Source organism: Peromyscus leucopus, chromosome 10 (assembly GCF_004664715.2).
Source record: "Peromyscus leucopus breed LL Stock chromosome 10, UCI_PerLeu_2.1, whole genome shotgun sequence".
NCBI classification, from domain to species: Eukaryota; Metazoa; Chordata; class Mammalia; order Rodentia; family Cricetidae; genus Peromyscus; species Peromyscus leucopus.
Window position 1 is genome coordinate 3,899,109 of NC_051071.1, and position 26,659 is coordinate 3,925,767.

The following is a 26,659-nucleotide window of genomic DNA, read 5'->3' on the forward strand; positions in this document are numbered from 1 at the left end:
GAGTCAAGCAATTTGAAAGCATTAATTCAGTAGCTGTTCTAGACTTTCAATAAACAAAATTACTATTTTTTTTTTTTAAAGGAGGCAGGGTCACTTAAGTTCCTTGCTGGCCTGGAACTCAGAGATCTACTGGCTTCTGCCTCCCTAGTATTGGAATTAAAGGTATAGACCACCATGCTCCGATTATAACTCTCTTTAAAAACAATAACAACAACATTGTATTTATTATTTGTGTGTGTGTGTGTGTGTGTGTGTGTGTGTGTGTGTGTGTGTGTGTGCATGCATATACCTGATGTTAGAAGCATGCCCTGAGGCTAGAGTCAAGCCTGGTGTGGGTGCTGGGAATAGAACTTGGTTCTTGTGCAAAAACAATACATGTTATTAAACATTATGCCATCTTTCTAGACCTGCCTGTAACTCTTAACAAGAAATCATTTATTAATATTGTCTTAAAAAATAGAGGACTATGGGGGGCTGGAGAGATGGCTCAGCTGTTCTTCCAGAGGTCCTGAGTTCAATTCCCAGCAACCACATGGTGGCTCACAACCATCTGTAATGAGATCTGGTGCCCTCTTCTGGCCTGCGGGGATATGTGCAGACAGAACACTGCATACATAATAAATCTTAAAACAAAAAAAAAGGACTATGTAGATGACTCGTATCTGCCACCAAGCCCGAGTTCAATGCCCTAACCCACAGGTTGAAGAGAGAAAATTGACTCTGACAGCTGTCTTCTTTTCACATACATGCCATGGTATATATGCACCCACATATACAAATAGGCAAAAAGACCAGATAGGAATTAGAGTGTTGACTGGGAATGAATAAGGCCCTGGACCCAATCATCAGCACTGAGAAAAGGGAGGAGGGGAGAAGCCTGAAGCATGGAGTTTGCTTTGAACTACTGAGGAAAAGATGGGATGGATTCAGGACTGATGACTGTTAGAAGAATATGATGAAATAAAATTAAAAGGATTTGTTAAAATATTTTAGTTCTTAGCCGGGCGGTGGTGGCGCACGCCTTTAATCCCAGCACCCGGGAGGCAGAGCCAGGCGGATCTCTGTGAGTTCGAGGCCAGCCTGGGCTACCAAGTGAGTCCCAGGAAAGGCGCAAAACTACACAGAGAAACCCTGTCTCGAAAAACCAAAAAAAAAAAAAAAAAAAAAAATTTAGTTCTAAATTATTTTTTTAAAAAGATTTATTTATAATTGTATACAGTGTTCTGCCCTGAATTAATTCCCTGCATGCTAGAACAAGGCACCAGATCTCATTATAGATGGTTGTGAGCCACCATGTGGTTGCTGGAAATTGAACTCAGGACCTCTAAAAGAGCAGCCAGTTTTATCGACCTCTGAGCCAGCTGAATTAATTTTACAGAGAGAGCTCAAGGAATTTTAAATTTACATTACTCTTCACTTACAGACTTCACATTTTTATATATTACCTATATATATTTTAATATATTCTCTCTCCCTACAACACATTTATTAGGGTAGTTTTATGGAAAATTGCTCATTTAATGTCTCTGCACCCCCATAGTACAGAATACAGAAGTATTTCTTAAGAATGTTCCTTTATATATCAAAACATAATTCTCAGAAATAAAAAAAATTAACATTGATTCTATGTCATTAATTTTATCAACACACCTTACTGAAATATTCATCACTTACCCAAATGCATGTCCTTCATATCAAAAGAAAAAAATTCTTAAAGACATTTTTTGTGGACTGCAGTCTAATCCACAGCTAAAATATTACATTAAAAGAGACTAATGACATGACACCTAAATGTAATATTCTAATGTTACATCAATCATTTATTAGTGGAAAAAGTTTTCTTTTGAAAAATGTTGAGAAGCTGGACAGTGGTGGTGTACACCTTTAATCCTAGCACTAGGAAGGCAGAGTTAGCTGATCTCTGAGTTTGAGGCCAGCCTGGTCTACAAAGTGAGTTCCAGAACAGCCAGGGATACAGAGAAACCCCATCTTGAAAACAAAACAAATAAACAAACAAACAAACAAATAAATAAAAGGAATTTTTTTTTTCTGAGAACACAGTAAGAAAAGCAGAAAAATCAACCCTGCTTCTAATCTTCCTGCCCATAAAGAAATATTCAATGGATTATTTAATACAACTCAGGCTGACTTTTGAATTCCAGATCTTCTTACTTTTACTTCTAAACTCCTGGAATTAAAGCCCTGTGCTCCTACTCCTAGGCTTTTTGAGTACTCCAGCAAATTTTCTAAGTATTATTGAAAAGCACTGTTATTTACCTAGGGTATTACTTACTGATTTCATAAGGGTTGATGGTCAGCTTTTTGTGAGTTCTCTTTAGCTGCTTGAGAATACCAGCAACAGCTGAGATGGCCATCTATAAACAGGTTAACAGATCTAAATAAACATTTTGAAATCTCATACAACATGCTATACCGCAATAGAAACTGATTCTACTACTTTCAAAAATACCTCCTCCCAAAAGCAGCCCTTATTCCTTCTTGGTAGGAGTGTAAACTCATACAGACTCTATGGAAATCTGTGTAGCAGTTTCCTAAAGACTGAAAAAGAGAACTTCATCTGACCTCACTCCTAGGACTTCAGAGATAGCGGGACATCTATGTTCAATGGTGCTCTACTGGCAATAGCAAGGAAATGGAATCAGTCTAGATGTCCATCAACAGAAAGATAATGAGACTGTGATACACACACACACACACACACAACACACACACACACACAGTAAAACTGACATTTGCAAATGAATATGAAAATCATACTAAGTATCCCAGACTTAGAAAAACAACCACCACATGCTTTCTCTCACACACAGATCCCAGCTTCTAATTTATGTACAAGTTATTTATTTGACAGTGAGTGTGGGTATATATAGGTCATGAAACTGGAAAGAGGACACAAGAGGGGAAAAGGCTGTAAAAGAAGTGGAGAAGATGACAGAATACAGAAGACTTGAAAGTAGAAAGGGGAATACCAAGTCAGAGGTTACTGCGGTAATTAACCAAAAAAACTATGCATGAAAATGCCATAATAAAATCACTTGCTTTTTTTTGTATATTATTTTTATTATTTTTTAAAAATTAATTTATTATGTAAACAGTGTTCTGCCTGCATGCCAGAAGAGGGCACCAGATTTTATTACAGATGGTTGGGAGCCACCATGTGGTTGCTGGGAATTGAACTCGGGATCTCTGGAAGAGCAGCCAGTGCTCTTAACTGTTGAGCCATCTCTCCAGCCCTCTTTGTATATTATTAAAAAAATAAGTTTAAGGTCTGTGGAATGGCTTAGTAAGTACAAATACTTGCTGCACAAACTGAATGACCTGAGTTAGAGCTCTTCCTCCAATCCATCAGTGTTAACTTCTCTCAAGAAACCTTGAGAGAACCTTCTCTCAAGGATTGTCCTTTGACCTTCACGTATGCTATAGTGATGTGTGTGTGTGTGTGTGTGTAAACAAGTTAAAAAAGTTTTTAATTAAAAAAATTAATAAATTAAAAAACAATGAACCAGGAATGATTTACTAGCATCTCTGTCCTTGAGACTTATGCTAGTTTCTGCTGAAGAAACTGATCTTCCTTTGTTAGATGAATAGCAAGCAGCTCATTCTATTTGTGTTAGCCTCTCCATCTTTTATTGGCTTTCTTCCAGTAATAGACAAGGCCAGGACCATTCTGACAGCTCATTTCTAGTATTTTCAGAGCAAAACCAAAATGTTGAACCCTCAGATTTGCCCCCATCCTTGCAATATGGATTTTCAAATTTTTAAATGTCATCTTTCCTATTAGTTTGTAAGCTTATTCTTTGCTATAGCTACAGCGTTAAACTCTAAAATGCTTGATTATGCCTCCAAGTATTTGTTGAACAATTATTGCTTCTGAGCAAACAGAAGGAGATGCCAAATCAATTAATTTTAAGGCATTTATTAGGATGTATGTTGTTTATAAAGAATTCAACGAGTCTGATGAGGTAAATATTCTCAAACCCAACACAGTAACCAAAATAAAGTGTGTACCTTTCGAACAACGATTGCATCATGGTTGAGATTTTCAACAAAAAATCGTATGGCACGAAGAGGCAACACTCTGTCATCCCTTAGGAGTAGAGACAGAAGCCCGATGCCTATATGCTCAAATTTCCAAGGCCTGGAGGTTGAGGTAAGGGAGTGGGTGGTGAGAGAGAGTACATACAAATCACAGTACCCTTAAAAACCACTTACAGTAAGAATTTATTTTGAAAATTTTTCTTTGCTTTGTAGCCTCAGCCTTCTGAAAACTTGCATCAAGGTGTGTGAAACCCTACTCAGCTCTATATTTGAAGTGTAATTTTAAGTTTCTCAAAAATATAAACAGGCCTACTGAAGAACACTGCCTCTCACATTACCCTAAACCTCTCCATGTCCCTCACTTAGTCTTCTAACACAAAAAATGATTCCATTAATACAACCATTCTTTTTCCCATGCACAAAATCCCTAGAACAGTTAAGACAAATGCTTTCATGGTGAAAAGTAAAACTTTTTTTTAAGAAAAAAACTTTGTACTCACAGATTTCTTTGCTCCACACCATCTAGTAAAGTGTTTACCAAACTTTCATAGTTCCTTTAAAAAAAATTCAGATAAGATATGATTTTATTATACTACTAAGACAAACATTAAATAATGTAATATAAATTTAAATTCTGGTGTAATTCACCCTCCTCTTACACTTCACTGTTTGACCAGACTAAAAGTAAGTGAGAAGAGATACTAAGAAAGGAACATGAAGGGCTAGGTATAATGAACTACCAAATTGTTTCTTTTATCTTAATAATCTTAGGTTTTTGAGGTAAGGTCTCAAACTCCAGGCTAGCCTTGAACTCCTGGTCCTCTTGCCTCAATGCAAAAAGGACTAGCATTACAAGCATGCCCAGAAAACTTTTTCTGAGTATTCCAAAGTAAACATTAAAACTGTAAGCAGCAATCAAAGAGTTAGCAGTGCTCTGTATAGTATGCTATCTGCAATCAATTACGCATGCTATAGGAATTCAGCATTCACAAAAACATTTTTGAAAACAAGCTTGGGAGTTATAGTTGGCAAACCATATTCATAACATTTGGGATACTGAGGCAGGAAGAGCTCTTATGCCCAAGAGTTTAAGACAAGACAGGGCAATATTATGATTTAAGGAAAAAAAAAGGCATTTTCAATAACAGTAAGTAGGTACAATCATGTGCTAGTTATATGGTAAATGTGAAACTGAGTTAAGAAGGCTACTACTGAAGTGTTACTAATTTTTCTTTTTTTCCCAAATCAGGACTTTTTCTGGTTCACCAAATCAAAGAAGTTTACTAATATCCTAATACCCAAGTTTAATCAAAAAGAGATTTCTGTATGAGTTATAAAGTTATGTACTGAACTTGAATTTAGGACTTAATAACAAAGTACACCAGTTATACTATGTCTGATATATTAGTATCTAAAAATGATTAAAGGCAATTCATAGTGAAAAAGATACAACAATAACTTTTATTTTTAGCATGCTTTTTTTTTTCAACTCTATACTTAAAAGTGAAAATTTGGTCCCCTTGCAGCAATCATCTCCCAACTATTTTACATTTTCCCAGAAATCAATGTGTAGTGGTAAGTTGCACTTATATTTTAGGGCTAGTTAAAATGTATTAGCTGTAATATTTTCTGTCTTAGCAGAAAGTTCATCAATTACCTTAGGGCATCAGCATTCTTTTCCTGTTGGCGCTTCTGTCCTTCTTTAATCTTTTCTGGGCTAAGTAGCGTCTGGCTAATAGAAGGATTCTTTGATTGTTCAAGTAATTCTGCTATTGCAGCACATGGCTTTGGAATCTTATTAAAAATTAAAAAAAAGCATAAAAAAGAGTCATGACGCATACTAAAACGTGGACTATTTAATTAAAAAGGATAAAGGGGACTTGCTACCAAGCCTGATTTGATGACCTGAGTTCAAGTCTTAGGACCCTATCTACATGGGTAGATGGATAGAACTGATTCCTATAATTTGTTGTCTGATCTCTTCATGTGCATTGGTGTGTGCAAATACACACTCATAGGTAACTACTCAAAAATAAATGTAAAGATCATGCTTTCAGTCCAGGGATTGAACTCAGACCATCAGATTTGGTGACAAGCACCTTTCCCATTAGGCCATTTTGCTGGACTAGTGGCGTGGGAATTTTATCTTGAGTTACTATGATTATTAATTTTTAAAGAATCTATTTGGGTATGGTGGTGCATGCCTGTGATCAGAGCACTCAGGAAATGAAGGCAAGAAGATCAAGAATTCAAGGCCAGACTGGACTACAGAAGACCAACTATACCTGGAGGTGGGGTGGAAGGGAAACCAATTCTAATAAGGACAATTTCAAAGAGCAAGGGGTGCATTTATAGCCAAAGCTATAACTCTGGTCATTAGAATGCAAAGCATAACCGACCCAAGGAAAGAAGGAACTCAACTGTCCTCACCTTTCTGTCCATCATGATGCACTGAGGGAGTGAGAATCCATATATTTTAGCTTCTCAGATGGTCAAGAAAGGTGACTCATGCATATAATTTCAGCATGTGGGAGGCTAAAGCAGGAGGACTGCTACAAATTTGAGACTAGAATGGACTACGGAAGAGCCGGGCGGTGGTGGCGCACGCCTTTAATCCCAGAACTCGGGAGGCAGAGCCAGGTGAATCTCTGTGAGTTCGAGGCCAGCCTGGTCTCCAAAGTGAGTTCCAGGAAAGGCGCAAAGCTACACAGAGAAACCCTGTCTCGAAAAACCAAAAAAAAAAAAAAAAAAAAAAAAAAAAAAAGGACTACGGAGTTAGTCACTGACTTTTTAAAAAGTACTTTAATGATGTCCTATCTCTATTTGAGAACCAGTGAAATTTCTTTCTCAGTCATCACAAAAATCTAATTTTAATATTCTGCACTGTAAGTTATGAATCTAGCTAGTGGAAAATCTTCCATGACTTTGGTTAGTATAGATAATCTCCTAAAATACAACCAACTCTTAAAAAACCCAGCATGACTGGGCATGGTAGGTCATGTCTATAATCCCAGCACTCAAGAAGCAGAGTGTTAGGGATATTTTGATCTTGCTCTGACATTCCTGAGACTTCCAATAAAGTTAACTTTGAATCAGAGGGTGGAGCTAAGCTACTAGCTGATCAAAATTAGCCATACTGGTTTTGGAGGACCGAGGCTATAATAGAGAGACACAGTAGTAGGCTGGGGTTTACAAAGATTCTGTCTTTTTGGATCAATGAAGGAAAGAGAAGAAGAGGTCACTGGTCACTTCTCCACTGCTTCTCTGATCAGTCAGGTTCATACCCTGCTATCTGACTCCCAAGTTTTGATTGATAAAGAATAATTAGATAAATGCTTCAGCAGAGTGAGTTGTAGACCAGTTTGGTTTACAAAGCAAGTTCCAGGTCAGTCAGAGGAGAAGGAAAAGAGACAAGGGAAAGTGAGGAGAGATGAGAGAGGAAAATGCAACAGAGGCATACTTGGAACAATGGTAAATATAGCAACGTTAAGTGTTGTCGCCTCTTGGTAGAAATGACCTGACTCTTTCCCAGGCTCACTCCAACTTTGGTGTCCCAACCCTGTTATCTACAATATTGATCACTAAAAAGCATTAGATGGAAAGTGAAAGTAAATGCCTTTTAAAAATTATAACAACAAGCCAAAATATTACAGGAAAAAAAAGGAAAGACATGGAAAATAAAAGCCAGAATTTCCACTAAAATATGAGTGAACAAATAAATGGTTTGCTTACTGTGAAGTCTAAGCCAATTGTTTCATATTGCCTATGAATCTTTTCTGCAAGGTCATCAAAGAGTCTCACTATTGATGGCTTTTCCAATGACATTGCTTGGCTAAGCCCTGAAGAAACAAGTGCTGGCCAAGTCTGCACAATACAGTCCCAATCATGAAGGTTTGCCAGGCACACACCACTATGATTTCCAAGTAGACAATATAAGGCGCCCTATAAAAACAAATAAATGTACATAGAAAATTAAGAGGCACAGTTGAATCTAACATCATCTTTAAATTTTTACATTGATTATTTACATACAGCTGATTTATAAATAGGTTCATGTATTTAATGTATTGTTTTGAAAAACTTGAACTTGAGGTTTAACCAAGTGGCATCCACTAGTATTTTTTTCTAAGTCATTTAATAGAAGGTTTGCTAAAGAATGGCTATTAGGCAATATAAAATGTCAGGGAAAAGGACAGAATCTCTAGTTAGTGGAAAAATACAGACCCCCCATAAGACAGGGAACTAGATCAGCTTACAGTCAGTAGGCAACAGGACACTGAGTCAGAGCCCTTGACCCTCTTACCCTGTAAACATCCTATACAAACATCCTATTAGCTTGCCCCACCTTATGCAGATGACAGCTTCTTGCTCCCCCCACCCTGCAGGAACTATATAAACCTTTCTGAAAGGAAATACCTGCAGGAACTATATAAACCTTTCTCAAAGGAAATAAAGTGGCACTTTGATCAGAATCTAGACTTGGTGTATTTTCCTTTGTATCTCCTGTCCCTACATTCCCTCCTTAGGGTGGTCGAGAACCCATTGTAGTCCTGCAGGCAGGACAATAAAAAGGTAAGAATGTTTTGTAAGAACAGAGATTCTACTCTTATTTTCCTCAAATATGATAATGGCCTTGAAATGTAGAAAAAAGTACTTTTAGGGCCTAAAGTTTGAAATAATTTATCAAGTAACAGCTAACACCAAGTTGCTAAGTATATTACTAAATATTGAAAAGTTTGGTTACTCAGGAGGGTAGGAGGAGGGAGTGGAGGATGTATATATGAGATACATTATAGACATGTGAAACTGTCAAACAATAAATTTAAAATATCTTTAAGAAATCTAGCTACTTAGTTATACTACATAGTTTTTACTGACAACATCTAATCAGATGATTCTGATGAAGCAGGTACATTTTTCATTACTATCAAGAAGTGTTATTTTCAGAACACTCAATTTACATGGATCAGAAGTTGGATTGTTAATAACTGCATATTCTAGTCCCCTATACATGCTCTCTATACAGTCACTGCCAACTTTGACCTCTCTAATGTTGCCTATATAAAACAGTCTTAACAAGACTGACCAATATAATCAAATGAGGCAGACAGACCTTCTAGAAAGAATATCCAACAATGGGGTAGGAAGTCAGCTGCCAGAAAGTAAAGAAGAAAGGAAATAGTAGGTGACTTGTTATCAGTCTCAACCACTAATCTCTAACACCGTGATATGAAGAAGATGTACAAACTACATAAAAGAATACCTTGTTCTGACAAAACTTTAAAAGTAAGCAACTAAGTCTCTTACAGCCTATTGAACTGTGTCTTACAAATTAACTTCAAGGAACATACTCAGTGCTCATCTTAATCCTCTTCAGAAAGTGGGCACTGATGACCGTGTGTTGGTCTCTTTATTGCCTTTCATGACTGTTCCTCTTTTTTCATGGTATCTCAGTCAGTTTTGCTGTTTGGCCTCTAATTTTTCATTTTATTTTAAGATGGGATCTCACCATGTTGCTCAGGCTTGCTTTAAACTCTTGGGCTTAAGGGATCTCCCACCTCCCCTATAACTCCTTGTACAATCCAGAACTTAGTGATGGAAACTCCCATGTTTTAGTCCCCTCATATTTAGCTATCAAGCCCTAACTCCTTTCTGTCCTTAATCTCTCACAATCAACCTACTTACAGAGACTCTACTTTACCTCTGAAATTCTTTAACTTGTCTTCTTTCTTTTTCTGCTCTGATCAGTTGCTCAAAATGACCTTATTTCTTTCTGTCCCTAGTCCTCTCTTCATTCACACTGGTTATACTACTCAGTTATTTTTCCGCAGGGCTCTGCACCCTGTATTTTCTCCCTAACACTAATCATGATGAAATGTTCAAGTATCTTAAAACTTACATGCATTTTAAAATGTGATAAGCAAATATAACAAAATATTAAATGTGGAACCTGAATAACAGATATATGGGTGTTTACTGTAGACATTAAAACAGAACCTATACCTTGAACTGCTGCTGTGTGACATCCTGTCTATCAGGCCGTAAAAACTCTAAAACCAAAGGGATGATATCTCTGCAACAGAAGTTATATGCTCCCAAAGCAGCAAAAAATGTTTGTTGAGCCTTGTTTCTGACCTGGAGAAAATTGACAAAGATTTAAAAAGATGTCTAATGAAACATAAAATACAAAGGAAGATAATTTAGATGGTTTTCTAAATAACAGAGAACACATACCCTAAAAAGTAAGCAAATGGTTATTAAAAGGAAAATACTATCAGTATGTTTCTTTTTGATGAGAGGAGTTGAATGGCACTCATGGGCAACAGTTTATAACACTGCTAAAAGTAAACAGCAGACACTAAGTCATTGTTGAGAAGATCAGACTTCCTATGTCCATACATAGGAAATTACCAAGTTAAAAGGAACTGGTATACATAAATCTTATAATTTCTTTGTTCTATGTGCTAGGACATATATAGATAGACAACATGTTACGTGCTTATAACTCCCTGAAACCCAAGCATCACACACAGAAGAAATCATATAGCCATCCCAGACCAGCCTTCAAAATTTCCTAGAATTAAGTGGGAGCACCATTCTACCAGCAAAATCTCTAAAATTTACAACAGAGAGAAACAATTTAAGCAGGACATGGTGCATATGCCAATAATCCCAGCACCTTTGAGGTGGAAGCAGGTGGACTGAAGTTTAAGGCCAGTCTTGCTAATAGCAAGACCCTGTTGGAGGAAGGGTCAGGGATCTAAAAAAAGAAGCAATTAGCCAGGCATGGTAGTGCATCCCTTTAATCCCAGCAGGGCAGGTGGATCTCTGAGTTCCAGGCCAGCCCAATCTACAAAGTGAGTTCCAGGATAGTCAGGACTAAAGAGAAACCCTGTCTTGGAAAAGTGAAGGGGAGGGGAGATTATTACTACAAACAAATGTTTCTGCACATTACGGCAAAATTTAAATTCATTTGAAATTTGAAAGGCATTTCCAATTGCATTGGGGTGGGGTGGAATGGAGGGTTTACTAGATTTCAGTTCTGGTTCTCTTGCTTTCTTGCTGTGCAATCCGACATGAGGGATTATTTAAACTCTACTGGTAAAACGGGGATGTTTAAATTGTATGTAACAAAATGAAAGTATTGGAGATAGTAGAGCCTCACCTGACTGTATGAACTCGTTGACAATCGAAGAAGATCTCTGATCATATCTTGATGTATTCTTTTATACTCACAACCCTCAACTGTTAGTGTTCGCAACTTTAAAAAGAAATAATATAAGTCAAGTCTCAAAGTGTTTACTGAAAGTCCACTTAATTATGAAAAACACCATAGGAATTATTTATTAGCATGCCAAATCAAGAGGTGATGATGGAGAGACACTTGCCTCATGCTGCAGCATCACTCTGTCAATTAGTAGTGCTCTGATATGTTGCTTTTTTCCATGGAGCTGGAAAACAACATAGCAAACAAAAATCAATGTTTTCACTAAGTGACTTCAACAATGGGTTCTTGAATCCGCTAATGGAAACTTACCTCAAAATAAGGACACACACAGCCAGGAATGGTGGTATATACCTTTAATCTCAGAGGTAGGTAGATCTCTTTGAGTTCCAGGCTACCCAGGGCTACATAGATTAACCAAGTCTCAAAACAAAACCAACCAACCAACCAAATAAACAAAAAACTCAATAACAATAACAAAAAAGGTCAACCCAAACCATACCAAACAAACCCTAAACCAAGAAAATGGGCATAGAAAAAAAAAATGGCTGAAGATCAAACCCAACTGCCATACATGTCTGACAACCTAGGTTCAACTCCTGGGATCTATATGTTCGAAGGAGAGAATTGACTTTTGCAAGTTGTCCTCTGAACTCCACTTTCACAGATGCATGCCCCCCACACACAAATAAATAGATATAACAATTTGTTTAATTGTTACAAATTACAAAAGGTTATTCTTTATTACATTAGTCATAAAGTGCTCCTATTCTACCTTTTCTCCAAACCTTCCAATCTGTATCTTAAAAGCTCTGATTAAGGCTTTTTTTCACCTACATTCTAACTGTGGCAGAGCATTCATCTATCTTAATTTTCAGCCAGGTGTATGCTCATGCATACAATGCATATTCCTTTTGGTGGATCTCCACTGCTGAATATAAAACCAAAGAATTCTCTTACAACAAAACTATTGACTTAATTTACCTTCTAGTACTCTTCTACAGCCTGCCATAGTTCCCATCTCCTTTTCACAAACTCTTCTATCTCCAGTATCTAACAAATAACATACAGGCATCTAGAGACTCAACTTCAGCGCAAGTCTATTGGGGAACACTGTTGGGAATAGCTCTACTCTTCTTTGGGAATTTTTCCTTCCATGTGCCTGAAGAGGATTATAATGATTCTAATATTAGATCATGAAATCAATATAAAAAATGTTTTCCTCAGATTTATATGAAGTTCATGCTTGTGGACACTTTTTTTTTTTTTAAACATTTCTTCAAGTTTTTGTAAGATAGCCTGAATGCTACTAAGGAAATCCCTGCATGGATACAGAGATGATCATGGACAATAATGGATGTTATCACTAAATAAAATACTTTTAACTTAGTGCCTCACATATGCTACACAAGTGCTCTACAATTAAGCAACACTCCTAGCAAGTAAATACATTTCCCCGCTTAGGATCTATTTGATCTGTACCATGCTTTTAGTCTTCATACAATCTATTTTTTCTTTCCTTTAAAAGTCAAATGTCAGCCGGGCGGTGGTGGCGCACGCCTTTAATCCCAGCACTCGGGAGGCAGAGCCAGGCGGATCTCTGTGAGTTCGAGGCCAGCCTGGGCTACCAAGTGAGTTCCAGGAGAGGCACAAAGCTACACAGAGAAACCCTGTCTCGAAAAACCAAAAAAAAAAAAAAAAAAAAAAAGTCAAATGTCTTGGCCAAGTGGTGGTGGTGCATGCCTTTAATCAGAGCACTCGGGAAGCAGAGGCAGGCGGATCTCTGTGAGTTCGAGGCCAGCCTGGTCTACAGATCGAGATCCAGGACAGGCACCAAAACTATACAGAGAAACCCTGTCTCCAAAAACCAAAACCAAACAAACAAAAGGTACATGTTTTATTATTACATTGTAAGAATCCTGTAGTGAAACAAAAACAAAAAAACAACAACAACATTGGTTTCATGCAATATTCTTAAAGCTACTACTTCTATTTATAGGGCAAATTTCCTCTATAAATAATAATCCTCAAATCAGGACTTTTTTCTATTCTTTTTTTTTTTTTTTTTTTTTTTGAAACAGAGTTTCTCTGTGTAGCTTTGTAGACCAGGCTGGCCTCAAACTTACAGAGATCTGCCTGTTTCTGCCTCCCAAGTGCTGGGATTAAAGGCGTGAACCCCCACCACCCAGCAAATCAGGACTCTTATACATCTTTTCAAAAACAATGATTCAGAATTTCAGGTGAAAATACTGACCCGATTTTCCATTGATTTCTTTACTAAGTTAAAGCTTTTCCATCGGGAGTCAAATTCATGTTTATGAGATCCTTGGAATTGCAGAAGGTCTCCAATAATCTGTGTCAAAGAATTTCAACATTTATTCAGAAGTCACCAGTCAAGCCCAAGGACATTAACAATTATGGAGCTGTGGAGCCACTTCTACCTTTATGATGAGAAATAATGATTTGGTATCATCTTCTGAATTATCAAGTATGTGGTCTAAAATAGGAGAAGAAAAAAGTGTTAGCTAACATCTTAAATTACTATACAAACTCCAATCTGCTTCTTAAAGGATAAAAACAAAGCTGATTATTTTCCCTATTTCTAAAAAAAAAGTTAAGTAAAAACGCACCTGCCATAGGCTGCTATTCTAAAACTTAGGAATACAGGCAAGTTACAGGCATATATACTTACTAAGAAGTTTTCGTATGACACTAGCAATTGCTTCTCGGTGGTTCTCTCGAGATAGGTCTATTTTTTAAAAAAATAAGAGAAGGCATTTTAGACATGGTAAGTTCCTCATTTTATTCCAGGTTTTAATGGCTTATCCGAGGATCCTCCTTAAAAGGTAAAGGACAAATGGCTTTGCCTTTAACATAGTTAAATTAGTGGCTGAGCATGGCTAACATTCAAAATCTCCATTGATATAGGGCTTACCTAGGGCATCGAGACACGCACCTGTGACTTTAGCACTTCAAAGAGTTAAGACAGGAGATGGCAGATGGTTCGAGGCTAGACTGCCCTGTCTCCAATCACTCCATAAATGAATAAATAGACAAGCATATCTTGGGCATGGTGATGTACATCTGTAATCCCAGCATTTGGGAAGAAGTGGCAGGAAGATAAAGGAGATGAAGGCAAGATGGAGCCACATGAGATTGATCTCAAACAACCAAAATAAAATGATTATTTTTGAAATCTTTTGTCAAGAAGGTAGGGGAGAAATGGCTCAGGGGTTAAAAGCACTTGCTGCTCTTACAGAGGATGTAGGTTCAGTTCTCAGCACCCACATGGCATCTCATCTCCAGTTCCAGGGGATCTGAGACCTTCTTCTGACCTCCATGGGAATGTAATACATATATATACAGAAAACACCCATACACATAAAATAAAAAAACAAACATACTTTTACAAAGTGGGGGAGGGGAGATAGAGAAAACACCATTGTGAACATTTCAAAGCTCAAAGCTGCTAATTAGAAACCACAAAGGCTTGGGATTCTCTAAAGTTACGGGTGACCCAAATCCAGTTATACCATAGAAATTAATGTATAGAGCTAATTCTATTATTAACCCATCAGTAAGAAAATCTAAGAAAATCTACTGAGTTTCTATTAAGGTTGTAGTCTGAACTTTAAATTTGTATAATAAGATACAGTTGGGGGGAATCCTGGGAATTGACCTACAGCCTCGGGTATGTATGTATGTATGTATGTATGTATGTATGTATGTATGTATGTGCTCTATCACTGAGGAACATCCCAGTTGTTTCACAAACAATTAATACAAAGTTTAAGGGCTGGGGTGTTTCTCAGTGGTAGAACGTGTGTCTATCCTGCTTATGTCTCTGGGTATGATCCCCCAGCACATCAAAAAACTAAATTGAATTAAACTCAATGGAAGGAAATCTACAAAGACCATCAGAATATAAAGGCTACAATATTCCCACTCACATTAATGTAACACCCTAAAAAAATTAAAAACATGGCCGGTGAGATGGTTTAGCTGATAAAGGTCTTTCTGTAAGAGTGATTGATAGCCTGAGCTTGAGCCCCAGAACCAACACAATGGAAAGAGATTCCACTCCAGCAAGTTGTCCTATAACCATGGGATGTACACAAATATACAAAATAAATAAACAAATAAACAATTGTACTTTTAAGAAAAAATAAAGAATTAAAACATAAATGAATGTTATATAGTAACAAAGCTTACCTCTGAACACAGAAAGCAATTAAATTTACTGAGACAATTTCTGTTATTTACTGGCAATATTGTAATTTCTAAAGCCAGAGGCAGAGACAGGCAGATCTCTATGAGTCTGAGGCTAGCCTGGGCTACATGAGACCCTGTTTCAGGAAAAAAAAAAATCTAGCTTTTTCAGAGAGAAAGAAAATGATTGTTGCATAATGGGTACATTTTATGTACTACAAAGAATCTAAGAACCATAAGTACAAAATGACTCCATTCTAATCGTTACAGGGAGGCTAAACAGATAGCTTCTACAGAATTACTTCAGTTAGTATTCACATACCATGCTCCAGTCCGGTATACAATTTTGTTTCCTCTAAGGACACCATACTTGGTACTCTGTTTAGAAAACAAGAGAGCTTTCATTTACTAATAATATATATACATATATATAATGTAATACATATATATGGTCAAAGGAAAAAGTTTCATTGTTACAATGTTTAAATTAAAACAAAGATAATGCACTGTAACAGATTTCTACTCTACAGTACTTCAATTCTTTGAACTTCTGAAGGTTAATGCTACTGTTTCAGTAAGAGGCATAGTAACTAACTTAAAGAACATGTTCCTTTTATGCCTTCAAGGGATAAAAATCATCTCTCAATGATATATTGAGAACTGAATATTCAAGTGGAAAAGTTTAAATTTGCTGATAAGTATTTTTCCATCTGCACAAAGAAAATCTGGCTTCACAATTATATGATTATACTTTTAAACTCAGTCAACTTTTTTTTTTTTTTTTTTCCCGAGACAGGGTTTCTCTGTGTAGCTTTGCGCCTTTACTGGAACTCACTTGGTAGTCCAGGCTGGCCTTGAACTCACAGAGATCCGCCTGGCTCTGCCTCCCCAGTGCTGGGATTAAAGGCGTGCGCCACCACCACCTGGCTAAACTCAGTCAACTTTTATTGCTGAAGCACACATGGTTCTCTAGATAACTTTCTTTCTTTTCTCTTTAAACCAGCAAAATGGACCTTTCCTAACCCTGCAGTAAAATGGCATTTCTAAATTAGTATGTAGAAACACTAAATCTCAACTGAAGATTAGTCAACAAGCAGGCTCATGCCTATAATCCCAGTACTCTGGAGACTGAAGCAAGGAGTTCAGTGTGAATTCAAGGCCAGGCTAGGGCTACATAGTGAGCTTCAGGATGAACTAAAAAAGCAAAATTGTTTTAAAAACACCAAAAATCTGCCCAAAAGAAATATGTCAGTACAACCACACCAAGCTAGTTAAATTTAACAAATGACTGAGTGTTACCTATAGATTTACAAGAAAATATTTATAAGAGAATAACAATTTATACACCTGAATTTTTATATAGATATTCACATATATACACACACACACACACACACACACACACACACACACACATACACACATGTATGTATGTATGTATGTATATCTTCAATGGAAGTCTACCTCAATTTTCAAAATCTAAGACTTGGTTCAATGGCTATTCTAATAAAGAGATGGCACTATCTAAGAGGTGGAACATAGGTAGATAAGCAAAGAAACCACACAGTGAACAAACCCAACACAGGGCTACTTTATAATAAACAGAAACTGTAGTTAACGAGCTTGCAACATGTATAATGAAGAAGGAAACACCACTTTTAAATCAACATATCCCCAAGGGTACCCCCACAAAGCAGCTAAATTCAAAGCATTATTTCCATCAAAATACAGGACTTAACAAATCCTGATTGTGGTGAATGACTTCAGAGTACTGAAGTGCCAGTTCCTCAGCTATGATGTTCACCATAACTCAGTATCTAGGACAGCAAATCTCAGGACCAAACCTACATAATACAAACAAGGAACGGTTCTTTTTCACTAATGTACTTTAAGAGAAGTTAACGTTTTGTAGCATAAAATGCTAATTTGATTTTCTGAGATTTTCTAAAAGTTAGCTTTCTTTCTATAGCGTTTCAACCCATGGCAAAGCTTACAAATTTCAGCATTTTGTTAACTTTCTATGATCAGAAATAAATATGTATCAAAAATTCAAAGTCAGTAAAGAATAAGACCCCTTAACAATAAACAATAACAATAAACTTCAAGTCTCTACTGAAATTAGATCTCAGTACTAAGTGAAAGGGAGCTATCATCACCTTCTTGGCAGAGCACAGGGAAGGGTTTGTCATGGCTGGTGTATAGAACAGAAATCTCTTCACTGCTGATACGAAATTACTAGTTGTCTAAAGCAGAAATACAACTCTACTGGATTCATACTCACTATGTATAATACTAAGTGCTTCAGTCAGTCACACTACCTTAGTAAGATTAAAAGCAATTTCTATAGTCAATTATTTGCCATAATTTTTACTGCATCAAAAAAGTACTATCAAAGGGATGCAGAGACAGAATCATTAATAAAGTACTTGCTGCACAGTGCTGAGAAGAAGGATAAGAAAGAACCTCAGGGGCTCACAGGCAAGCCATTCTAGACAAAGAGCAAGCCCAGGAACAGTGAGAAACCCTGTCTCAAAAACTAAGGTGGAGAACAATAAATGAAGACATCCAATAACAACCTCTGGCTTCCTTCCACATATGTACCCCCTGACACAGATGCATTGCATATACCGCACACACAAAAGCTTTTACTTAATAGTCTGGAGTGTTTCATTATATGCATTTCTAGCTCTTCTCACATCAATCATTTAAAAACAAATATCATCTGAAAAGCCTGAAGCTAATTTCTTAAACCTATGTGTCAATTCTGAATTGCTTTTCTATCATTTATTCTACTTAAATGAAAACAAAGCACCTTGCATTGTTTCGTGGTCTGTTAGCTAACATTAAATAGGGGAAAAGAAAATCTACCTTGTGTAAGATTTTAAAACATTAAAACTTAAAAATGGTCTATTATTTTCCTACTTTTGAAACACAACATATAACTTCTGTCATTCAGATATATGGTACTTAGTTATATTTAAACTTAAATTTTGCTACCCAGAATTCCCTTTTATATTCACTTATCTAAGAATCAACTTAAATTTTATCTTTCTACCTATCACAAATTAAACTCTAATTGGTTTGACGTATTTTCAGCAAATGTATCTTAACAAGTATATATAGTCATATGTGGTAATACATGCCTATATACTCAGGAAGTTGAGGAAGGAGGATCACCTCAAGTTTGAGGCCAGCCTGGGTTACATAAACAAACAAATAAATAAAAAGCAATAGCAGCAAAATCTATAATTGAAGTTCCATATATTATTTGTCTTGAGAACGAAACACAATTCTGAAAAGCAATTCCAACATAACACACTATAAGCAGTTCTACATATGTAACAATAATGAAGTAAAATCAGCTCCACTGTTCCTAGACCAGGCCACCCAATTTATAAGAAAACATCTTGGATTCCAGGTCACTACCACATTATCTGTACCACTAGATGGCACTCTTCCTAGGTAGACCTAGAAAAGTAACAATAATCACTGGTGGAAAACAGAGGATGCTAGAAACAGGAAGAAATGACAAAAACATAAAAGCAAAATATATAACACAAGTCAAGTATGTACAAAGACTGGGTCAATTGTCATGAAATAGGCACAAACAATATTATACACAAGTCTTCTAGTGTGTATGTAAAACACCACCTTGCCTTCCCAAGAACCCCCGGGCCCCAAATAAAATAAATAAAAAAAATTTGAAATCAAGCCACTAGCAGGCTTTCCCCTCTTAATGTACAAATGTTTCACAAGAGACTGTTGGCCATTTCTGTGTACCCAGCTCTCTGTATCAATAACAGCTGAAAATAACACAACTGAAATGCTTCTGTATGCTACCATGTGAACAGAGAGATGTTAAAAGAAACTTTACACACTGGAGATTTAAACATAACTGTGAGAATAGATCTTCATGTCTGACACACAAAGCTTTAAAAAAAAATCAATGAAAACAATCAGAAGGCGAAATAAGGAGAAAACAGGGTTACTCACCGTGGAGTAGTAACTGTTTCCTGTTCTGTGTGCAGCTTCCCCAGCAGTGCTGGGTAGTTTCCTGGAGGTGCCAAGAGAGGTTAGCTAGCCCTGCCCCTCATTGTATACACAACACATCCTTTCACACATCAATGAAATGGTCTCAAGCTTAGACGGTAAGAATTTTTTTGAGTGGACAGTTAGTAAAAGCTGAGATCTCAAAGAATGATTTGACTATGATGTAACAGATCAGAGAAAGGGGAACGAAGTAAAAAAGTATTCTGAGATGAAAATGGTGACTCCTCTACCTTGAGTAACCCTGTTTTTTAGATGTTAGTTTCTGCATCCTCTAATAGCTGGGTAGACCTAAAAGATCATAACAGAAAGTGGACTGAAAAAGGAGAAAACTGAGGATTTCAGGATGTCCAAAGCTCCTATGTAACAATGGAAAGACATAATCCAGTTTTCACTATACAGGTACAGCTGTATGCATTAACTATCACAGAAGTAGTGCCTCTCTTAATGTCCCAGGAACAAAGCAAGGAGAGATTCCACTCTAAGATTCATTCAGTAATGCATGGCAATGAGCATAATTGCTAAAACTTCAAACTGTTTTAAGCTGTATTAAAGTGACAGGCTTTAAGGATCTTTTATCATATCTAAATTTTGACACTTGAAGGTTTATGGTAATTACAGGTATTCAGTGACCCACATTGGTGCATAATTTACTTCGACACTTTGGATTTAGCTTTTTGTATTTGTCTGTCACTCATTGAATAGCATAGGGAAAAAAGTTTTTCATTTAGTAGCCATTTCCAATAGTGAAATTAAGATCATCACAAAAACTCCATTAGAAACATAGCTACGTAGAAGTAAAGTAAGTTTATGGTCTTTCATCACAGTTTTCCAAAGGACAAATACTATATATTGCCAACAAATACAGAAAGCAAACCTGGTTCTAAGTAATCTGACTCCAAGTGTAACACCAGTGTTAGAGAATATGAAACATTTTATATAAACAACACTTGGAAGAAAAATTTAAGTACAAATTGAAAAATAATGCTTGAGTTGCTAATAGTTCCCAAAATTGATCAAGTGTTTAGAACAGGAATGTCTCACAATTCTATAAGTAAACTTAACTTAGCAAAGTTAACAAGAGGTATTGCAGACATCTGATGCGTTACACTAATCCACTCTCTCCCTATACCTGGGCTTCCCTCCATTCCCTACAGGCTAAGACTCTACCTCAGTTCTCCTCTCTGGGCATTAGTCTACTAATAATCTCTGAGAATTACACTCTGGTCACTCTTCACACTCAGTGTGTCACAGGATGTAGCCACCCCCCCCGCAACTCAATTTGGATTTGGAAGATTTAACAACTATTTTACTTATAGGAGAATAAGCATTTTAGAAATTTTAAAGGCTATTTTATTAGTTTCAGATTCATTCACCTTCTGCAATGAAAGTGAAAATGGTACACACAGGAAATAAAAACACAAAGTTGTTCTTCACAATTTAGATACAGACAATACAAGTTATCACTGGAAAGATCCTGTTAAGAACAACTTAAAAGCCAACAGAAAGTGTGTTTGTGTGTGTGTGTGTGTGTGTGTGTGTGTGTGTGTGTGTGTGTGTGTTTAATTCCCACTTGGTAGATAAGAACACTGGCTGCTTTCCCAGAGGACATGGGTTTGAATCCCAGCACCCACACATGATGGCTCAAAGCTGTCTGTAACTCCAGTTCCATGAAGATCTGATGCCTACACATAAAATAATAAGGTAATAAATTTAATTTTTGCTAGGCAATTGAAATCAAAGAGATGATCACTTGTTTCCGACTCTAAATAATGTAGTTATTATTCTGCATAGATACAGACCCTGTGTTTTAAAATGTAATTGTCTAATGACTTTAAAAACACATTTATATTCAATATGTTTTATATGATTTCATTATATTTTGTATTTTTACTCCAAAAGTGACGGTTTCTGCTTTCACCTACCCCTATTTTTCTTTTTCTGAGACAAAGTCTCACTATGGCCAGCCTCAAATTTTCCAGCCTCTTACCTCAGCCTCCCGAGTGCTACAATTAAAGACATGAGCTGCCATGCCTGGCTAAATCTGAAAAATCTGAAGCATAAAGCTTTTCAGTCTAACATATTTCTGACGGAAACCTCATGAGTAGAAATCAATGTCAATGTTAGAACTTAAATAGTGCTGTTATCAAATTATATAATATTTATTAATGTACTCATTTTATTAGTGAAAGGCATGCCATTATATAAAAATCAAATTGGCAGTCTAATAAACAAGTATAGAATTTTTCTTGAGGGGAGAAAGGTTCAAACAAAATCTTGCTATGTAGCCCAGGCTGACCTCAAACTTGCAATTCTCCTACTTCAGCCTCTCGGGTACATATGTAATTACACATGTGAGCCACTGAATCTGGGTTATAAGGAACTTTTGTCAAGAAAGGAGAAAACTTAGCCAGGCTTGGTGGCTCACACCTGCAATCACAATACTCTGAAAGCTTAAGGTAGAAGAAGCATTGGTGCGAGTTTCAGGCTTAGCCAGGGCTACTGAGTGAGACCTCAATCTCAAACAAACAAACAAACAAACAAAACCAACCAAACAAACAAAACAGAAAATCCCAGAGAGAAAGATGAAGACTTGCCTCAATTTGTTATGATAGTATACATGGCAGAGATACATGCCGAGATGAACTGCAAAGCAAACCATATGAGCCTCCTCAACTGGCCATTTACCACTGCATCCCAACCATCATAAGACACACATTTGAGCTCTTAAGACAAATTACTGCATTAAATGGTGACAAGTCTCCCTGTTAACACTTTCTGTAGAGCTCTACTGACACCCAATTTGGTAAGCATGACATAGCATTATGTGTGCTATACAAGAATGTTTTTACAATATGGTAAAGGGTTAAGATCACTGAAGAGAAAAGGCTCAAAGGGCTCTCATTTTAAAATATATTTGAAAATCAATCTTTCTTAACAAAAATGAATATTGGTAAAACTGTTCTTGTATCTGACTATAAAATAGATGGGTGTAAATCTAATTTTTTTTTAAAGACTCAGCAAGTTCTTAAATTTAAAACAGATTTTCTAAGCTAACATGACACTACTATTTTTAAACTTAACACTCTAAAGTTAAACACTCTAAATGTTTTTAAGGTGAAATAATAGACAATTAAGTTTTGGAAAGTGTAACTCCAAATGACTATACAAAATATGGCCATGTCCTGTTTAAACTATTCTTATTTCAAAGCCTTTTATGGTTCAATTAAAAAAATCAGCAAATAATTTCTCCCATTGTTAAGCTATCTGCTCATTCCTATACGGTCTTCCTCAGCTTCCTCAGCAGTGAGACAGATGCTGGGGATTCAGAACACTGAGCTAACATCCAGCTGACCCTTCTGCCAAGCTCATGCATGGTGTCATGTCATGGTACCTCCACTTGGTGTTGCCCAGGTGGCAGTGCCAGTAAAGGGTTAATCATTCTACATGATGTACCAAAAAGGAACAGTGAAGAAGCTGTTAGCAAAAACACGCATCTAAAGGGTTCTAGGTTCATGATGACTGATGGCAAAATAGGGTCTGTTTTTGTTTGCTGGCTTTTTAAGAAGAAGAGGAGTGTTAATCCTAAATTATCACCTACTGTTTTTAGATATATTAACATCTAGAGATATTTTATCTTGCTACCAATGAAAATCTGTATAAGCCTTTAAGAATTTCACAGAAATTATAACTTAGGTATTTTTGCCCTAACAGCTACAAATATGAAAGATTAAACAATTCAGAAATAACATCAAGAGCAAAAGCAGTAGCCCATGAAGTAGGTAAACTTAAAATATGACAAATGGCAAAAGAGCAAAACAGATAGGTTTGTTTATTACTTACAAGTTGGTAACTGGCTCTCCTTTCAATGGAGGTAGGAGGTTCCCTGAGCCAATCAAGCAGTTGTGGACTATAGTCAGACTCTGTAGAATATCATCTCTATACAACACAAAAGATATTGTCATATTTTAGAAGATTCCTAATTCATTTTTAACAAGACTTCTAGAATCTAGGGAGAAGAACAAAAATTATCTAATGGTCATGGACACGACAAATATCAGTTCATCACCTAGTGGTACAACATATTTATTGCTAATATTAGGCCTTCTTACACTTAAACAGGTTTTAAATAATTAGTCACAATTAATAACTAACTGTACTCTGAGATGCAAATTTTAATTTAATTAACTAAATACTAAGATAAATACCACTAACAAGAAACAATGGCAAAAATGTCTACCTTACTTCAAATTTTAAACATGGAATTGGAAAAAAAGGAAAAAGGAAAAATCAAGGTACACATTTGCTTCCAAAAAGGAGTTTAGCACATTTGACACACACTAAATTTTTTGCTATTATTTTAGGAATCTTCAAAACTTCAAACTATAAAAGCCTAATGGATTAAAAAATAACTATTTTTGTTAAATTCCTATGGAAAAGAAAGAAAATCTCAGTTAAGTAATCTCAATGTCAAGAATGAGAGCTACTAAAAAGAATCAATGTTCAGTAGAGGAATATGGCCTTTCCTTTGAAAGGGGTACACCTTACCTACACTTTCCAAAATAAGCAAGTGAAATTGCTAAGTATAAGTGTTTCTGCCAAAAATTGGGAGGGTAAGATGGAAATTAGTTTTCCTTTTTAAAATAGTTAAGTGGGCTTAGTGTGGTGGTGCATTCCTTTACTCCCAGCACTTGGGAGGCAGAGACAGGTGGATCTCTTGAGTTCCAGCATGGTCTACATAGTGACATCCTGTCTCAAAATAAAACAAGAAAAGAAAAAGAATTTACCAACAAACAATACCAAAACCCTGAGATGGCTAATGTCCTGGTTTTGATCCCCAGCAATGTATAACCTAGGCATGGTGGGACATTATTATAATCCCAGCACTTGCAAAATGGAGGCAGGAGGATGAGAGATACAAAGTCATCTTTGGCCAGCCGTGACTATAAGAAGCCCTCTCTCAAATATCAAAAATAAATCTTATAAAACCAAAAATCAAAAACCCCAATTTCAATGTTGATGAATTTTGTTACAATGTTCAATGTTTTTCTCAGTGCATTCAAAGCATATCTTCAAAACAAACGCTGAATATGTTATGTATTATGCAGCTGGAAAGATGGATCAAAGTAATTATTTCTCTTGCAGAGGACCTGGGTTCAGTTCCTAGCACCCACATTGTGGCTCACAACTATTAACTCCAGTTCCAGAGCTCTGAACCAAAGCCTTGTGACTTCTGTGACTACCAGGCATGCACATGCAGGCAAAACTTTCATATACATAAAATAAAATAAATCTTTAAAAAGATTTAAAAGAAAAAAGCAAGTATATGCATCAGAGATAGAGGTTGGGGAAAGTATGTAAGTTCGAAAGGTACTATTAAAGAAAACTAACCTAGACATTTCAAGTTCTCCATCCCCACAACACTGGAGTTTGATGAGCTCAGGCTGAAGAAAGGAGTCTAACAAATAGAAGGCGAAAGAGACTTCCTCTGAAGAAGGAACATGCCACTGGATCCCTAGATTCCACAAATCTCCAGGTTTACCCCAGTCCTAGAAAAGAAAAGATTTTTCATTAAGTTGTAAAGTTAGAGAAAAACATACACATACAATATCTCTAAAGTTTAAAAGAGACCCATGAAAATATCATTACTCCTTTACTATTACTCCTGAAAAATATCTCCCTAAAAGCCATTTAATATGCATTTTCTGCAGGAAAGAAAACAAGTTCATACAAAGTTAGCTAGTTTAGGACTGAAAATATGTATAACTCTTGAGGTCAGGTATGGCCCAGCCACTGAAAAAAGGCAGAAAACTATCCAGGCATGGTGGTGCACAGCAGCTATCTATCATAGCACAGGAGCACCTGACACAGGATCACAACTTCAAGGCCAGCCTAGGTTATATAGCAAGAAAAAAGGAGTTTTAGCTCCATGACAAGTTAAAATGCACAAGTCTATTACATTCCAATAGCAGGGTTTTTTGTTTTGTTTTTATTTATTTACTTATTCATTCATTCATTCATTCATTTGTGTGTGTGTGTGTGTGTATGCATGCATGTATGTATGCATGCATGCATGCATGCATGCAGTGTTCTGCCTGTGTGTATGCCTGCACGCCAGAACAGGGTACCAGATCTCATTATAAATGGTTGTGAGCTCCTGGTGTGGTTGCTGAGAAGTAAACGTAGGACCTCTGGAAGAACAGCCAGTGTTCTTAATCTCTGAGCCCTCCAATAACAGTTATAAGTAATGCACTTTAATAATATAAAGAACTGGAACATTGTATGCTCTCTCAGAGCAAAGGAGTTTGATTCCAGCACCATTGTGGTGGCTCACAACTCTCTGCAGCTCCAGTTCCAGGGGATCTGATGCCCTCTTCTAGCATTTGTAGACAGCGGACACACTCATGATACACAGACAAAATACCCACACTCGATAAATAAATAAAACTTTTTTAAAAGACCTGACACTTTTATACACGGCAAGAAAAAAAACATTATCTCTGAGTTACTTAGAAAAAGAACCCAATATATTTATTGTTTAATCCTAAATGATTGAAAATGCTTGCCTTGATAGGGAAGTATTCAGAAGGTGGCTTGTTAAAGCCGCCTGGCACACTGCAGTACTCTGTGGGATAGATTAGTGTGGTAGAACGAAGAAGATGGTGCAGAAGGTTGCAAGACAGTATGTATCCCTGCTTACAGGTCAGGTGGAGGGTTCGCTGGAGAATCTTCACAAGTTGCTCCCTATACAGAAGCAACTTCTTCCCATCCACCCGAGTAATCTGAAAAGACAGAAAAATATTTGAAGGCAGCTAGGCTTTGGTGGCACACACCTTTAATCCCAGCATGCTGGGAGCACCGGCAGATAGATAGATCTCTGAGTTCCAGGCCAGCCTGGTCTACAGGGCAAATTCCAGGACAGCCAGGGCTATGCAGAGAAACCCTGTCTCAAGAACAAATCAAAACAAACAAAACAACAACCAAAACAAGCAAACAAAAAATCCAAAACCAAACCTTGAAGTCTAGAATCAATAATCAATTCAAGGTTCATTATTTGACATTATAGTAGCTTAAAATGCAATGTTTCTATAAAAAATTTGAATCATTTTAAAAATGTCA

At 36.6% G+C, this 26,659-nt stretch overlaps 1 protein-coding gene across 4 annotated transcripts in view; it reads right to left on the reverse strand.

Moving 5' to 3' along the window:
* Positions 1-26,659, reverse strand: part of Psme4 (proteasome activator subunit 4) — a 132,487-nt gene that overhangs the window by 39,886 nt on the left and 65,942 nt on the right. For all 4 annotated transcript variants that reach the window (XM_037208900.1, XM_037208902.1, XM_028860872.2 and 1 more), the window contains 15 exons: positions 26,107-26,322; positions 24,932-25,089; positions 23,384-23,479; positions 15,816-15,871; positions 13,977-14,033; positions 13,726-13,781; positions 13,539-13,637; positions 11,448-11,510; positions 11,225-11,320; positions 10,063-10,194; positions 7,792-8,001; positions 5,717-5,853; positions 4,560-4,613; positions 4,030-4,159; positions 2,294-2,375 (listed from right to left, as the gene is read on the reverse strand). In XM_037208900.1, coding sequence (XP_037064795.1) covers positions 2,294-2,375; positions 4,030-4,159; positions 4,560-4,613; positions 5,717-5,853; positions 7,792-8,001; positions 10,063-10,194; positions 11,225-11,320; positions 11,448-11,510; positions 13,539-13,637; positions 13,726-13,781; positions 13,977-14,033; positions 15,816-15,871; positions 23,384-23,479; positions 24,932-25,089; positions 26,107-26,322 — 1,642 coding nt within the window. The remainder of the gene's footprint in view (positions 1-2,293; positions 2,376-4,029; positions 4,160-4,559; positions 4,614-5,716; positions 5,854-7,791; positions 8,002-10,062; positions 10,195-11,224; positions 11,321-11,447; positions 11,511-13,538; positions 13,638-13,725; positions 13,782-13,976; positions 14,034-15,815; positions 15,872-23,383; positions 23,480-24,931; positions 25,090-26,106; positions 26,323-26,659) is intronic.